Below are 13,575 nucleotides of genomic sequence, written 5' to 3'. Positions count from 1 at the left end.
AATCCTGAACTAAGGAGAAGCAATATGGATAACAGACAGTTGCTGACGTAACATTCAAAGTGAAAAGTAAGTATTGATACTTCAAAATATCAAGATCAACGCCGTTGTGAGTTTTGATATGTACCCAAATTGAACAGCAGAATTTCTATTCTAAAAAGACTTAAGGGCCAGAAATACCTACCTGGGAACTGAGTTGTTCGGAAGACAGTTTAAATGTGGTAGTAATCTTCTTTGCCAGAACTTTGGCTTCATTGAATCCAAAAGAATACAAAGAAATTTCAGCAATCATAGAATAATCTGGAACCATCATTGCCACAGGACGAAAGAGAGCCTGGAACATATGCATTCACATACATGAAGTAGGAAACTATCATTGATATTTATGTTTACCAATCGTTGCATATGGCTGAGAGACTATTTCAAAACAACATGCCTAAAACAAATCAAGCAACACTGCAATTGAAGATAGAAAATATGAAATCAATCACATATATCCCAGATATTTCTCAAAAGTTTGGGATTTTGAGAAGAAATTTCCACTGGGATATCATAACATCTTCTTGATGATTTTCAAAAGTATTCAGAACCCTTCCCTACTTCCAATATGTATATAAACTAGATTTGTAATTTGAAATGTTCAATTTTGTTGGAAGGAGATGAAAGTTTCTGAATTCTGAAGTCTTTTGAAAATCCAGACTCAACAGAATTGAAGACACATGTAGAAACACGGTGAATATGTATATCTAGATTCTGGATTTTCAAAGAAGAAATGGAGCAAGTGCAGAGTCAGCCTTCTTTCAGAGATTAGGGATACCTTGAGAATAGAGTTGTCTCCTGAGCATCCTGGCAAGTAACCATGGGTGAATTTCTCTTTCACATATTAATTCAATCATCTTCAAAATTTGATTAGCCTAAGAGCCATGTCATTGCTCTCTGAAGTGAGTTTCTCAAAACTGCTGAATGCCATATGCATTCCTAGCAGCTGGTAAACTGGCTGGGATTTCTGGGAGCTGACATCCAAAACATTTGGAGGACTGAAGTTTGCCCATGCCTACACCTACTCAGTTTCAAGCACTGCAATGGGATTGGAAATAAATGGAATTATTTGCTCCCCACATGAAGACAAATTATAGAGTTTTAGGATTTCTTACATTTACATCTATAGACAAATTAAAATAATTACAGCACAGGAATATCAATCAATCACTTCATTTATATCTCATCACTTTTCTAACAGTTGAACTTTTACTATTTCATGAATGGTACTATGAGTAAGTCATACTTTTTCAGGCTCAGGAAGGCAAAGACAAATTCTCTGAACAGGTCTTGCCAAGAAAAGTCTGTGATAAATTTGCCTTAGTGTTGCTATAAATTAGAAACAATATGAAAGCACATACAATAATACTTTTATGTTATATTATTATATGTAAGTTTTATGTATGAAATTAAGGCAGCATCATGCAGTGTCCAGCAGAATTTAGGTACCTTTAAATTATCTGGTAATTCAGTGCGTCCTGCATAGCCAGGATTCATTGTTATGAACACTGCACAAGATGGGACCAGTGGGATCTCAGCACCTTCAAACATGAAACGATCGACCTAAGTACATTAAAAAGATGGTTAATCATAGTGAATTGTTTTTAAGTAAATAAGTGTATTTAATTCCACAGGGAACAAAATTGATTTTGTATCAAAACTTATGAAGTTAATCCCATAGGGATCCAATCAATATGGCCAATCCCAAATGATCTAATAACAGTTAAGAACTTTGATCAGAAATCCTTGAAATCCAGATTGACATGGAACTATGTTCTTCTCTTACAGAAACAGGCTTTCCTTCCCTACTATGATTGGAATGAATAACAGTTTCCCTATGAAGAAGAGTTAATTTCTCCAGATATAAACATCCTAGCATAATGAATAGCAACCAACAGAACGATTATGTGATGAGTCAAACATTGAAAGAGATTAAGACTATTTATTAAAATGCAGAGTAATTGTAAAAATAATCATGCTTCAAAAATCTTAGGAGCACTTCCCAAGAGATATAAACAAAACAAGACTTTGCCTGAAATAAGTGCAACTATCACATGGAGAGATTAAGGCAGGTTGGTTCTTTGTGTTTGGCATGTCTGCATCACCGAGACGTGATTGGACGAGCAGGGTGGTGTGAATCTCACCCAGCTGTGCCCACCAGGTTTCGGGGTGCATCAGCAGGCCAGGGCTGGGGGGCGGGGAGGAGGAGTCGCGGTGATCTTTCGGCAGTCCATTGCCCTGATCAGATGCGCCGTTCCGCAGTCTCCGAGGTTTGAGTGTGTCTTCCTGAAGGTGGGAGCCCGAGACAGCTTGGGGATTCTGCTGGTGTACCGTCCACCCCTCGACCCAGCAGTCTCTCTGTCCGAGCTAGCAGAAGTGGTCTCCAATTCGGCCCTGGTCTCCCAACAACTCATAGTTTTGGGGGACTTTAACATTCATGCCGAGACCACTTTGACAGGTGCAGCTCAGGATTTCATGGTTGCCATGACGACCATGGGGCTGACTCAAGTTATATCTGGGCCCACACATCAGGCGGGACACACGTTGGACCTGGTTTTTATTGTGGACGGTGGGACAGTCAGAGTGGAAGAGCAAAATATTCTTCCATTGTCATGGTCTGACCATCATCTGATCTGTTTAAGTTTCACCGTGGCTTCTAACCTCCGCAGTGGTGGTGGACCCATTAAGATGGTCCGCCCCAGGAGGCTGATGGATCCGGATGGACTTCTGAGGTCTCTTGGGGATCTTCCTGTTCTGGAGACTGGCGATCCTGTCGATGTCCTGGCTGATCGTTATAACAGCGAGTTGGCAAGGGCACTTGACACGATCGCTCCCGAACGTCCCCTTTCGCTGCGTAGAGTCACGTCGACCCCTTGGTTCACTGAGGAGCTGGCTGTGAGGAAGCGTGCGAGGAGGGGACTAGAGTGCATCTGGAGGAAATCTCAGGATGTGTCTGACCAAGCACGGGCTAAAGCCGCTATTAAGGCTTACTCCGTGGCTCTGCGAGCAGCCAGGAAAGTTTTCACGACTGCCCGCATAGCGTCTGCAGCCAACAGGCCATCGGAGTTGTTCCGAATTGTTGGGGAGCTCCTGCGGCCTCCTGAGACCCAGGGGCTTCCTGATGACTTGGCAACTCGGTGCAGCGATTTCGCGCACCATTTTGCAGGCAAAGTTGCTCAGATACGTCATGAGTTGGACTCCAGCTTAACTGTAGCTCCAGCGGAGGTAACCGAGGTACCTGTCTGTTCGATCTTATGGGATTCTTTCCGGCTTGTTCTTCCTGATGACGTGGAGGGGATTCTTGGGTCTGTGAGGGCGACCACTTGCGCTCTGGATCCTTGCCCATCTTGGCTGGTTAAGCTAGCCAAAGATGGGTTGTTGGGTTGGTTTGTAGCTATTATAAATGCCTCCCTGGTCCAGGGGTCAGTTCCATCCTGCTTTAAGCAGGCGGTGGTAAAACCGCTATTAAAAAAGACCTCCTTAGACCCATCTGTATGTAGCAGCTACAGACCAATTTCCAACCTCCCATTTTTGGGCAAGGTTCTGGAGCGGGTGGTTGCCACGCAGCTCCAGGAGTTCCTCGATGACACTGATTTTCTGGACCGCTCACAGTCTGGTTTCAGGCCTGGGCACAGTACTGAGACGGCTTTGGTCGCCTTGGTGGATGACCTCCGCAGGGAGCTGGACAGGGGGAGTGTGACCCTGCTGGTTCTCCTGGACATCTCAGCGGCTTTCGATACCATCGACCATGGTATCCTTCTGGGGAGGCTCTCTGGGATGGGGCTCGGTGGCACGGTTCTGCAGTGGCTCCAGTCCTTCCTGGAGGGCCGTTCCCAGATGGTGAAGCTGGGGGATACCTGCTCGGACCCCTGGCCATTGACCTGTGGGGTCCCGCAAGGGTCTATCCTATCCCCCATGCTATTTAACATCTACATGAAACCGCTGGGAGAGGTCATCCGGAGTTTTGGAGGGCTTTGCCATCTCTACGCAGATGACACGCAAATCCACTACTCGTTTCCATCTGAATCCAAGGAAGCCCCTCGGTTGCTGAACCAGTGCCTGGCCGCTGTGGCGGACTGGATGAGGAGGAACAAGCTGAGGATCAATCCTGACAAGACAGAGGCTCTCCTGGTCAGTCGCTCGTCTGATCGGGGTATTGGGTGGCAACCTGTGCTGGACGGGGTTGCACTCCCCCTGAAATCACAGGTCCGCAGTTTGGGGGTCCTCCTGGATTCAGTGTTGACGCTTGAGGCTCAGGTGTCGGCGGTGGCCGGGAGGGCTTTCGCACAACTCAAACTTTGCACCAACTGCGACCATACCTCGTGAAGTCTGATTTGACCACGGTGGTCCATGCCCTAGTTACCTCTAGACTGGACTACTGTAATGCGCTCTACGTGGGGCTTCCCTTGAAGACGGCTCGGAAATTACAACTGGTCCAACGCTCGGCTGCCAGATTAATAACGGGGGCGAGTTACAGGGAGAGATCTACTCCCCTGTTTAAGGAGCTCCACTGGCTGCCGTTCACTTTCCGATCCCAATTCAAGGTGCAGACCATCATTTATAAAGCCCTAAACGGTTTGGGACCCACCTACCTTCGTGACCCTATCTCCTACCATAAACCCGCCCGATCTCTTCGATCATCAGGGGAGGCCCTCCTGTCGCCACTGCCTGTATCCCAGACCCGCCTGGTGGGAACAAGGGAGAGGGCCTTTTCTGCTGTGGCCCCCCGTTTATGGAACTCACTGCCAATCGAAATTAGGCAAGCCCCCACTCTTTTAGCCTTCAGGAAAGATTTAAAAACCTGGCTTTTCCAATGTGCTTTCGGAGAGTAACTATTACACACTTCTTTTGTTACTCCCCCATCATCTACCCTCTAGATTGTTTTTATCTTATGTCCCTGGTCTCCGTGATTATATTCTTATCTTTTTCTCACCCCAAGTTTTAATTAAGTGTCTCATGCGGCCCGCCCTGTTATAGAGGTATATATATAGAGGTATATATATATATATATATAGATTTTGTGTTGCAGTGTATATGATTATTTATTGTATTGTTTAATTGTATTGTGATATGTTGTTTTATATTTTGCTATATTGTACTGTTCTGGGCATGGCCCCATGTAAGCCGCCCCGAGTCCCCGTTGGGGAGATGGTGGCGGGGTATAAATAAAGTTTTATTATTATATTATTATTATTTAGTATACATACAAAGAGCTCAAAATTGTTATGTCACTAGAGTTAAACTTGTTACTGGTTAAAAATAAACATTAATAGTATCCATTTCTTGGTAACTTGGTATTAATTATGGTAACTTGGGATAGTGGGTTGTGGTAACACTGGATAAACATTGATTGCCAAATGCCTTTATAGTGTTTTTAGCACCAGTGAAACTATTCTGACACTTCCATTAAATAGTGTCCCTATAAGAAGAATACTGGCAAAATAAGGTCAAAGTCTTATAAATGGCCTGGAAAAGTTAGCTTTTGGGACTACAACCCTCAGAATCCATTTTGTCTCTAGCTGACAACCAAGTGAAGTGAAACCAAAGGAGAAATCAGAAAGCGCCACTTTCACACTTTACCGACACATCTTCCTAGACATTTTCCCACCACTTACTCTCTGCTGCTGGGCCTTCTGAATTGTTGTGATTTGCTGGGCCACTACAGACAACACCTCAATATCAATGCGGTTAAACTCATCAAAGCAAGCCCAAGCTCCAGAACTGAGAAAATAAAAAGAAGACACTTTCAAAAACCCAATTATTTCTACCAATTCGATCACTATTGAAAGTCGCTGGAAATGACAGAGGTAGTCATGAGAATGACTGTAGCAATCCCTGTAGAAACTTCTTGTCAAGTATTTGCATTTGTATATATTGAGTACATATCTCAATCTAAAATATAAGCAATAAAATTTAGATTGTCTGTTGCATTTAATATACATCTTTACCATGTGTGTAAGATGTATATTAAACATAACAGATACAGGTTGTCTCTTTGGTTTATGTATAAAGGACTCATAGTTAAGAATGGGGGTGAGATAAAAGGAAGTGAGAGAAATCTATCACTAGGATGGGAAATTCATCCCTGAAAGAGTTACCATGGGTGAAAGGTGTCTCAGCTGAAGCTTTATCACCAATCCTTGTTTCCATAACAAGCCAATTTTTTCAAAATCCAGCTATCACAGAGGCAGAAAATAAGGTGAAATCTTCTGAGCAGGAGCATAGTCAGCAAAACAAACACCAAAGGGGTGTTAACATTTCGCTATGCTATCCAAAGCTTATATATTTGGCAGTAGTTAAACTTAAACAATGCACCTGTTCTGACACATACAAATTCAACTTGAGAACATACCTACAGAACCTATCTTGTTCGTAAATTAGGGGCTGCATGTGTAAGGGTTTCCTTAAAGATCAATGTTTTTTCTAGTTGACAAGTCTGTCTATAAATAGATTTTCTAGCACTTTGAGACTGAGTGAAGATTTTTCAGATTAGTCTAATTTATCAGTAGAGCGAATCTACAAAACCTTATGCAACAAACATGTCATAGTCTCAAAAGTGCTACAAAATCCCTTTACATAATGAACTGATGGCCCTTCCAAACAGGCCTTTAATCCAAGACCTGTCTCTTTTACCTGAGGCATCCAGTTAAAACTGAATTAATCCTTGGAAAAATGGGATTTGCTCTGTATTAATAAAACACCTGGAAAGATTCGGACCCCTGTGGGGACTGATTCCGAGGACTGCTTCCGCAGTTTTGGGGGTCAATTTCCAAAGCCACCTTGGAAATCCCTCCTCCCCCCATACGCATCCTGGCGGTTCATTTTCCCACTTCAGGAGTACTCCGCTGAAGCACTTGCACTGATGGCAGGCCCCTCAGGTAAGTTTCTTTTGGGGGAAAATAGAGGGCTGGATCTAGCCCGCCCCCCAAGGGAAAGCCCGAGTTTTGAGTTGGGGACAAAATCTCCCATTTCTAAGCCGAAGAGCCGGCGTTGTCTGTAGACACCTCCAAGGTCATGTGGCTGGCATAACTGCATGAAGCGCCGTTACCTTCCTGCCGGAGCGGTACCTATTTATCTACTCACATTGGCATGTTTTCGAACTGCTAGGTTGGCAGGAGCTGGGGCTAACAGCGGGCACTCATTCCACTTCCAGGATTTGAACCTGGGACCTTTCGGTCTGCAAGTTCAGCAGCTCAGCGCTTTAACACATTGCGCTTTAAAAAATCATCTTGGCTTTTCTTAGTGAAAGCAAATGTGAGTAGTTCCACGTAATTTACTTACATAGACTTAGGTTTGTATCCTACCATGATCTCTTAAAGAGCCTTATAATGAAACAAAACAGTGTAAAATTTTAGTAAAATGTATTAAATAGCATAATGTATAGGACTAACAGATACACTGAACGGCAGAAACAGAACATCTAAACCAAATTAGATGTAGGCAGCTTGACAGAAATATCTCCAGAAACATTTTAAAAGCATCATGTGAGTAAATTTGCCAGCTCCTATTGTGACAACCATACCACAGATGCTACCTCATAGATCATTATATAGGTGATAATGATGGTATTTAAATAAACATTATTGGAGAAAGGTATGTGGGCATATGTGGTCTACCTGAGTAATCAATGCCATTCCCATCTTAAAGCTCAGCTGCATGACAGGTTGATATGGTACCAGTACATGTTAGATCTAGAAATCTGCCTGGTGGTGCCCGTTACCCATTGTGGGCTTGTCTTTGTGTAGGTTTCTGCTACACACCTTGTCAATAGAATTTGAAATATTGTACCGAACATGCATGGCTTATGTCTTTAGTTGCTTTATGCAGATAGTCCTCAAAGCTGCATCAATCTTTGTGTATAGTTTTTTTAAAAATTAATTCCCTCTTTGGGACAGGCAAGACATATAAATTAGTGCTGGATCATAAGATGACTTTGTCCTTCACCCAATGAAATTTGGTTATTTCCATTCTCTGGGGTTAAATATGATAACATCTCTCTGTGGCTTGCCCAATGGAAACTAGTTAATAACTATTGTGTTCTGAATCTTCATGGATCTGATCTGCTCTTTAGAGATGCAGTTACTGTCTTGATACAAACATTCTGATGATTAAATTGTTCATTCTCTTTAACTACATGCCAAGATTCACACCAATAGAAGCCCATTCAGATACAGCATTGTATTTTAGTTTACCTGGCTAATCCTTTCAGGAATTTTCCCATTGCCATGAAATCAAGCTGATCAGAGCAATTAAATACCACGGTCTGGATAGCTAAAGCTTTCCCCAAATCCTTGGTTGTCTCTGTTTTGCCTGTTCCAGCTGGTCCTGCAGGAGCGCCTCCAAATTTCAAATGTAGTGCTCCAGTGAGTGTCAGATAGCATCTATTGCAAAGAATCAAATGGTTGTTTAAGTTGGAAGCAATCCCCAACTCATCCAGTTATTTCCACCACAGCAAGACATCTATGATCAGCACTACTAATTAACTCATTAAATTAATATATGCAACATGAATATAAAATGCAGGAAAATAGAATGTAATATTTCAAGGTATAGTGTACCAGTAGTGGAGAGTAACATGATTTAAGACATCCAGATTTGTAAAAATGAGGCCACCTTTGGTAAATTAAAACTCAATTCTAAGACATGCAGATAACATGTGTACACATGTATGTGACTTTGAATCACCTGGCAATTATGGCAATCCTAAGAATTTCACAGTAAAGAGAAAAAAGGGTTCAACACCCTGCCCAATCTAGACACCCATTCTGAATGTGATGTTAAATATAAAACAGGCAAACAAGGTTCAACTGACAAGACCTCTGAGAACAATTACCACGGGAAATCAGTAATCAATTACATACCCAGTTCCCAACTGGGTCAAAGCACCAATAATCAATACTGCTATGTAAAACCAAGCACTACTTATACTATTATTCTCCAGGAGCTCCTTTAACTGTACTCTTTAATGATGAACATATTTTATTCCATATTACCCACAGAGGACTATTTGCTTAATCTGTTTCCATTACCATTAGAAAGATCTAAACAGCTACATCCTTGTACAGTCCAAGAAGAGTCAATCTATCTTCCATGAATATAAATAACAGTTACATTGACGTGATTAAAGAAGCATATCTTAATACTGGTTTACATCCCAGTCTAATTAAACCAAAAGCTCTTTTCAAAGAGCTCAAATAGGGTTCTCATATAAGATATATATATAAAATGTATATTTGTCACAAACGCTTTGCTACATTTGGCATATGCAATCATGACAGGTGTGCAGACACTGAAGCTCCCCTGATGAAATCAATTAGATTCAAACTGAGTTCTATGTTTAACTCTCTTCCTGCTTTCCCACTGACTCCATAAAAAAAGCATCTCAAGCCCTTTCTGATTACACAGTTCTAGTGCTATGATCCCACTTTAACTGCCATGGCAGTTTACTATGGAATTCTGGGATGTTCAGCTAATAAGGATAAATGTTTAGAGAGCTCTACTACCTCACTAAGGCCCCTTCTACAGTGCCATATAAAATCCAGATTATCTGCTTTGGTTTGGATTAAATGGCAGCGTAGACTCATATAATACAGTTCAAAAGCAGGTAGAGTGGATTTTTCTGCTTTGATAATCTGGATTATATGACAGTATAGAAGGGACCTGAATTACAAGACCCAAGATTCCACAGAATGTTGTCATTGTGGAAAAAGTGGAATCACAGTGCTATAACTGTGTACTGTGAAAGGGCCCTGGTTTATAGGAGCTTTGGGGTCGACAGTATGGCCTGCTGTATCTTCCTTCCTCGGTTCCAGACCCTTTACCAGGTTCTTCCCTTCCTGTATTATGGTCTCAATCCACTAACACTGACCTTGTCTTTTTCAATATAAATTACAATTCCAGTATAATATATTTTCTGATGACTTTTTCAACAACACATAAAATAACTAAGTTACTGCTGCCATGAACTCATTGCAAAATACCTTTCACCGATCTTATTAGGGACAATTAAGTTCCATAGCCTGTCCCTGACAAGATGCCTTTCACCTCAATAGCTGATATATTTAAGCCATGATTAAGTTCTTGAATGAATTATTTCTTTACATTTTACTTTTAAACCACCTCTAAACATTGTGTGGGGAATATACAAACCAATAAGAATATAAAAGATATGAAACTAATAAGAATGAAAGAAATCTAGCAATCTTTGATGTATATTTTTCAGGATAATTCAGGTTTGTTTTCTTTTTCATAACTATACCTGTCAGTGAGAGGGGTGATCACCAGGCGTCCGCTATTGCCCAAGTATTCATAGCCATAAATAAATTCAGCGTTAACTGCACGAATATACAAATCTTCTCTTGTCCAATAGTATCTGATGAAAAAGAAAAATGACAATGGAAAATGAGCATTACAACAAAAATTACAAGATTTCTTAGTATATCACACATATATCATCTACCTACTTTTCCCCACTATAAAAATCCAAGGTGGCCCACAACAGCATTACAGATACAATTAAAACACATGTTATAATGTTAAACTGCAATTACTGTATATACTCAAAGATAAGCCGAGTTTTTCAGCCCCTTTTATAAGCTGAAAAAGCCTCCCCTGGCTTATAATCAGGTCAAGGTCAAGCCAGCAGTGGAGCCTGGAGGCCACTGCTTGCAATATATGAGGCCATTGCTTGCAATATATCATCTTACCCTCCCTTATAAGTGTTTACTTTTCCAAAGCCTCCCTCGCTCTTAACCAAGGGAATGTTTTGAAAAGGGAAAGAAGCCCCTGCAAGCCAGGAAGAATAATATATATATATACCCATTAAACTTATAAAAGCATTTTCCCCTGAAATATTTATTAACCTCTGCTACAGATATATAGGCATTTCCCCCTGCAAGCCTTTACAATCCCTGTGTTCCTTTATATTTGTATCTATTTATCTATATACATTAATTTTATATAGGAATTTCCCCCTCATATGTTTGCAAGTCTTTGCAAATCCTATATAGATATCTAGAGATTTCCATGTACCTGTATATCTGTATCTATGTGTATACATTATTTTATATATGAATTTTCACCTCACATGTTTGCAAGCCTTTGCAAATCCTATACAGATATAATTATATATAGAGAGATGACTAGATAGATAGATATTTTTTGTCTTTGTCTGTCAGAACAATTCTAAACGTGTTGGAGATAGCAGAGAGTGACCCCAATAAAGATCTTGCATTGTTCTTCCTAGATGCGGAAAAACCATTTGATCAGGTTAGCTGGGGCTTTTTTGAGAAAGTCTTGGAACTATATGGGGTGGGCCATTGCTTTAAAAACGCAGTGGGGGCAATATACTCGAAGCAAATTGCTAAGCTAAAAATAAATGGTAAATTGACAAATAATATAGAGATACAGAAAGGAACCAGACAAGGCTGCCCACTTTCGCCACTATTGTTTATTCTGGGATTGGAAATTCTGAGTATAAGAATTAGAGAGGATATTCAAATTCAAGGGTTTAAAGTAAGGGGTCAGGAAATAAAAACCAGAATATATGAGGACAATATGGTATGTATTTTATCTAACCCAACACCAAGTGTTTCAAAATTATTAGAGGTAATTAAACTGTATGGAGAGGTATCGGGATTTAAAATAAATAAAGACAAATCTAAAATGATTAGGAAATTAGAAGAGGCTGTCAATTGTAAGGTTGTCCCAAAGATAAAGTATCTGGGGATTATGATCTCGAGCAAAAACATTAACTTATTTCAAGTTAATTATGGGAAAACATGGTCAGAGATCAAAGAAAACCTGAATAATTGGCAGAAGTTACCATTAACCTGGTTGGGCAGAGTAGCAATAATTAAGATGATGGTACTCCCAAAAATGCTCTTTTCAGTTCAGAACATACCTGTCATCAAAGGGACCAAAATTTTTAACATATGGAAAAGGGATATTATGAAATTTGTTTGGTCAGGGAAAAAAGCCAGGATTGCTTACAAGAATTACAAGGGGGGGGGGGGGGACTACATTTACCAGACTTAAGAACTTATTACGAAGCTGCCTGCATGAGTTGGCTCAAAGACTTTGTTCAGTGTATCTAGTTATGTTCACTGTGTAAAATGCATTGAATGTTTGCCTTATATGTGTACTGTAATCCATGTGTATTATTATTATTTATACTGGTATTTATTTAATTCATCACTCCTTTAATTAAATATTGACTGTTTAAATGTGTGCTTAATATATTTACAGTACATTTGTGAGCCTGACCTGAAACATTTGCTTCATCTAATACATCTTGCACTGATTTCTTTGTCTCCCCATTGCACTCTAGTAATTATTAACAGTCCTTGTAAATATTCCATGAACTGTGAGTTTAAATTCTGAGTTGGACTGAAAACTCTCTCTGCACTTTCTTCTGTATTTATAAACACTGCACTAGTCTTTCCCTGCATGTGGCATCACTTCTTTTGGATCCACCCGGGTTGAGGAATCAAGCTCTGACATTTCACCCCACTTGGATTCTATGTTTCAAAAAGGAGAACTAGGAGCAATTTTCTATTGCTTCGCAGCTACACCTTTGTTTTTCCCCTCATTAAATGCAATGGGACTCAAATGGTGGCTAGCTACTATTTCATGCTGGGAATTTCAATTAAGCCTCGTTATTCCTGTCTAACATCCTCATTTGAACAGATTTGTTGTTAATTTTATCCAGTTTATTATTTATATATTTTATTTCCATATTCATGGAATATGTGTACTATGTTTAATTTCTGTCCCTGCAGTATTTTCCTTAGCCTCAGTCTTGCTTGGTATTTTTTCTGAATTCCTTCTTTTTCTGCAAGTCATAGCTGTGCTTATTAGTGTACTTCTATTTTTTAAAAAATCTCAGTGACTCACTTGGTAGCAATTGACTGGGTTTGCGTATTCTTAATTTGGTCTTCTCCCTTGATTGGTTGTACCATTGCCCGGGTTTCAACCCTTATATTTTATCTCTGCTTTATATTTCCTATCCATTGAAATCTCTGAACTATTTTTTTTTTGCCTATTAATTACCAGAGAAGGTTGGCAGGCAGAATTCTAAAAACTGAAGCAGCAGGGCAGAGCATTAATGAACCAATGAAACTGAAGAATAGTTTTGCCTGCTCAGATTGACACAAGGGGAAGTCAATTGTGGTGGATCCTCCATTCCATTTTGAGAATATGGTCCTTCAGACTGCACTTTATAGGTCATACCCAACCAGCTAACAGAGTCATTATAGATATCAACATTCATATCACTTTACCACACAATGATCCTGTTCATCTGGTTGAATTTCATTCACACTAAGCAATGTTTATCTTCTATAAAAGATGCATGTTTCACCTACGTACTTTAAAAAATTGCCATATATACAATTGGGATAGGCAGAATTTAGTGAATTTAACAATGAATTCCCACAGACATGATACTTCACCAGCTGGCTTGTTAAGTCAGAAGGAAAAATATAGTATGAATCTATCTCAGTAAGCAACTGTTTTTGGCTGGAATAAAGATCTCTGAAA

At 40.2% G+C, this 13,575-nt stretch overlaps 1 protein-coding gene across 3 annotated transcripts in view; it reads right to left on the bottom strand.

The window, feature by feature from the left end:
- The window catches only part of dnah1 (dynein axonemal heavy chain 1), a 205,563-nt gene that overhangs the window by 106,388 nt on the left and 85,600 nt on the right, over nt 1–13,575 (bottom strand). For all 3 annotated transcript variants that reach the window (XM_062970059.1, XM_062970057.1, XM_062970058.1), the window contains exons 28-32: nt 10,295–10,408; nt 8,229–8,417; nt 5,652–5,757; nt 1,486–1,599; nt 182–331 (exon numbers count right to left, since the gene is read on the bottom strand). In XM_062970059.1, coding sequence (XP_062826129.1) covers nt 182–331; nt 1,486–1,599; nt 5,652–5,757; nt 8,229–8,417; nt 10,295–10,408 — 673 coding nt within the window. The remainder of the gene's footprint in view (nt 1–181; nt 332–1,485; nt 1,600–5,651; nt 5,758–8,228; nt 8,418–10,294; nt 10,409–13,575) is intronic.

Source organism: Anolis carolinensis, chromosome 2 (genome assembly GCF_035594765.1).
Source record: "Anolis carolinensis isolate JA03-04 chromosome 2, rAnoCar3.1.pri, whole genome shotgun sequence".
NCBI lineage: Eukaryota > Metazoa > Chordata > Lepidosauria > Squamata > Dactyloidae > Anolis > Anolis carolinensis.
This window is presented reverse-complemented; position numbering and strand designations above follow the sequence as displayed.